At 38.8% G+C, this 4,006-nt stretch overlaps 1 protein-coding gene across 1 annotated transcript; it reads right to left on the bottom strand.

Annotated features, from left to right (window-relative positions):
* Window positions 1–427: 427 nt before the first annotated feature.
* On the bottom strand, window positions 428–1,363 carry LOC128418934 (olfactory receptor 1019-like). Its single transcript, XM_053399140.1, has one exon. The coding sequence runs from the start codon at window positions 1,361–1,363 to the stop codon at window positions 428–430; it is 936 nt and encodes a 311-aa protein (XP_053255115.1).
* Between the last annotated feature and the right edge of the window lie 2,643 nt (window positions 1,364–4,006).

Below are 4,006 nucleotides of genomic sequence, written 5' to 3'. Positions count from 1 at the left end.
TTCCGTTATTTAGATCACTGAGTACTGCTGTTGTGACCTGATGGCTGAATACAAAGTCAGACACATTAGGTTGGCTTTTAAGCCACTTTATTGATTCTGAAACCAAACCAATCAAAACCTGCAGAAGGAAACTTCTGTAAGTGCAGAAATCAACTGTAAACTCCGAGGGGAGCCCCTGGGCCAAAGAGTCCAAAAAGCCAGCCTTGTGGCCAACTCCTAAGAAGATCGCTTAGGGTAAACTTGCTTCCTGCACCTAACCACCAAAAGTGATTGAATCAACCCGTTTACACACTATGGACTACAACTGCCACTCAGCAGGTGTAGACTAAAAGGCTACTCAGTAGGCTGCTCACAAAAAACAAATACACATTTTCTTTCTTGGTTAATATCTATTGGAAACTGAAACTCATCTTGAAAAGAAAATGAATTAATTTAATGAAATCTTCCCTCTCGTCCTTATGAAAGCATCCTTCACATCTTTATTTCTCAAACTGTAAATCATTGGATTTAGCATTGGGATCACAAGAGTATAGAACACTGAAACAATTTTATCTTCATCGTTTGACACCCCAGAATTGGGCCTCAGATACATAAAGATGATAGTCCCATAGAAGATTGTAACGGCCATAAAGTGAGAGGCACAAGTGGAAAAGGCTTTGTGTCTGCCCTGGGCAGAGCGAATCCGCAGGATGGCAAAAATGATGTAGGTATAGGAGATGAGGATAATCAACAAAGTGGTCATGATTATTGAAGTAGCAAAGATGAAATGCACAGTGTTAGCCACTGCTGTGCTTGAACAGGAAAGTTTCAGGATGGGAGGAACATCACAAAAGAAATGATTGATAACATTTGAGCTGCAGAAGGACAGGCTAAATATGAATGAAGTCTGAGCAGCTGAATTTACAAAGCCACAAATATATGCACTTGTTACTAACACCAGACACAGCTTTTTAGACATGGCAACAAAATAAAGTAACGGGTTGCAAATGGCAGTAAAGCGATCATAAGCCATAACAGCTAGAAGACAAGTTTCAACTGTGACAAACAGACAGAAAAAGAAGAATTGCACAGAACACTCTGTGAACGAAATAGTGCTATTCTTTTGTAGGAAGGTCATCAGCAACCTAGGAGCGATAGTAGTGGAATAGCCAACGTCAACCAAGGATAAGTTGCTGAGGAAAAAGTACATTGGGGTATGAAGGTTTGCATCAAGAGCAGCTAGGATGATGATGCCAAGATTTCCTGAGACTGTGACAATGTAGATCAAGATAAATGCCAGGAAGAGAATGGTCCACAACTTTGGATGGTCCATGAAGCCCAGAAGGATGAACTCAGTCACAATGCTTTGATTCATGTATTCCATTATTTACCCCAAAGTTTCCCTAGGAGGAAGAAAATGAAATTGTGAAACAAGTACTGTATATATTTTTAATCTTCATGAAAATTTCCTAGCAGTTTAGTGCAAATTTCTTCTAATAAGAACATTTTTCTATGCAGTTTTGACTAATATGAATTTTTTGAAGTGATTTTCCGTAATGTAATCCAGTTCTGAAGATTATTTTCACTAATATATGCATTTTTGTACCTAATGTTCTTTTTAGAAGGTGGCATAATAAAATACAGGGAAGTTCACATTTCTAAGGATAGCTGAATTTTGGTTTGCATATTGGTTCAAGAAGTACAAATTAAATCATTTCCACTAAAATGCAAACAAAATTCAATTTAACCTCCATCGCTAGTGGACCTCAAAAATCCACTCAAAAATCTGGGACCAATTCTTCCTATCACCTCCCATAACCTCAAGCTCAGTGGGAGAATTCAGTATCACCTTCCTGGCAGGCCAAAGTCCTTGAGGAGCGTAGGCTAATGAAAGGCATTGTCTAGTGAGGAAGTGTTATCTTGGAAGGGTCCTATGGACTTAGACTTACTTGAGGACCACATTTGTCACAGTCCTTACACAGTCCTGTGACAGTCCTGAATGTCACAGTCCTGACATTCTTTACTCCCTTACATGAAGAGTGTCTGCATGTTACTATGTCACAGTCTCCTGTTGGCTGAAACCATGAACAAAATGTTTAACAGTAATTGGAACAACAAATGCTCCTGGCTGGAATCTGTCTCCAGTGACATCTGTTTTTGCTAAAGTCACTTAAAGGGAAAATACTGGAACTTTCTCTGTTAGTGTTTTAAACAACTGGAAGACTGCACTGGATATCAAAACAGGATTTTCCAAGTACTGCACTTCAACTAAAGCACTCCTACCCAGCCTCTGCTTTAAACTGAAACACACACATTTATTCCTCAAAGTCAGTGTTTAAGATGGGAATTGTAGTCCACCAAAATAACAATGGCAAGGACCTCTTTTCACACCAAAATCAGACATTTCAACTTTCTATATTACACAACAACACCATTTATTACCCCCCCCCAAATACCACTGGCTAGTTGAAGCCGCCTTTGTGAATCAATATAGCTCTATCTTCAGTCCTGGTTTTAGTCTGAAAAACTCATCCATTTTTCTTAAACATACTCCCCCCTTCCACCACTACTTTCTTTCACTCTAGCATTTTTTTTATCAGCCTCTGATGCAGCCCCCCGTCCCCCTCTACCCCATGCACTTCTTTAAATGACCCCTCTAGTCTCTACATGAAATAAAAATAAATAATAAACACCTTTTCCAGTGCAGACTCTCCAGCCTCCACTTCTGTCTCTCAGCACTCCATGCTCCACAAGGCATCCTGGAGATGCTGTAGGTGGTGAAGGCAGGAGTCCTAGACTCCTACCACTCCAGTTCTTCAATGCACTCTCCTTGATTTACAGCCCTGCATCTCATGCCAGGTGTGCATGAACACTCAAAAAACCCTCTTCCTCCTCTTGTGACCAGCCCAGTTCTTTTCCTTCATCTGCTCTCACCCTGGAGACTGAGGTCAACTGGGAGGGAAAGATGCAAACCCCCCCCTGGAGAGTCTATGCAATATTTTGCAGAAATGGGAGTTAATTGGGAGAGGAGAGGAAAGCAGACTCCTCAGAGAATCTATGGAACTTTTTAGTTGCTCCAGCTGGGATGAAGCTTGCAAGCTCCCTCTTCAACCTTCTTAGTTATATCTGAGCAGGATGGTAACAAGATGAGATTGTCATATTGCTCTATGCTGTCAGTGGCAAAGAAACACAATCCTGTGCATTGACTATGCTCAACTTCAGAGGCTTCCAATATGTGTCTCATTTACAATTAATTTGGCTTTTTGCTTAGAATATATTGCTTGAATCCCTTTCTTAAAATTTTCTCCAAAATTCATTTCTTCAAGGACTTTGTTGATAAATTCCCATGAAATGTTATCAAATGCTTTCTCAGCATCTATAAACATCAATGCTGCCTGCTTTTCATTTCTTATTTTCAAGTATTCTACAATATCTATAATATTTCTTATATTTTCCTTCATTTGTTTTCCCGGAAGGAAGCCTGCCTGGTCATGATGTATAAATTCCTTCAGTATTATTTTCATCCTATTAGCCAATATGTTAGCAAACAGTTTGTAATCATTATCTAATAATGAAATAGGTCTATAATTTTTTATTGATGTCAAATCTGTCTCTTGTTTCGGCTTTAAAGTTATATATGCCTCTCTCCAAGCCTCTGGGACCTTCCCTAACTTTAAGATTTCATTCATTGTAGCTTGTAATGCTGCTAATAATTGTTTATCTAATTTTTTAATAGTATTTAGCTGACAGTCCATCTGGTCCTGGCGATTTCCCCGTTTTGCCTGACTGATTGCTTCCAATAGCTCTGTGGATGTCATAGAGGCATTTAAAATTGCTACTTTCTCATCTGTGATTTTTGATAGTTTACTTACTTTCAAATATTCCTCTATCTCTGTTTTATTTTCTGATCCTGTTCTATATAAATCTGTAAAATACTTGACAAATTCTTTCCTAATCTCTTTTGGGTTGTCTAGAATTTTTTCCTTGACTTTAGTTTTACTTAGAGTATTTTTTTTTGTTTAATTGC

Source organism: Podarcis raffonei, chromosome 1, assembly GCF_027172205.1.
Source record: "Podarcis raffonei isolate rPodRaf1 chromosome 1, rPodRaf1.pri, whole genome shotgun sequence".
Lineage (NCBI taxonomy): Eukaryota > Metazoa > Chordata > Lepidosauria > Squamata > Lacertidae > Podarcis > Podarcis raffonei.
This window is presented reverse-complemented; position numbering and strand designations above follow the sequence as displayed.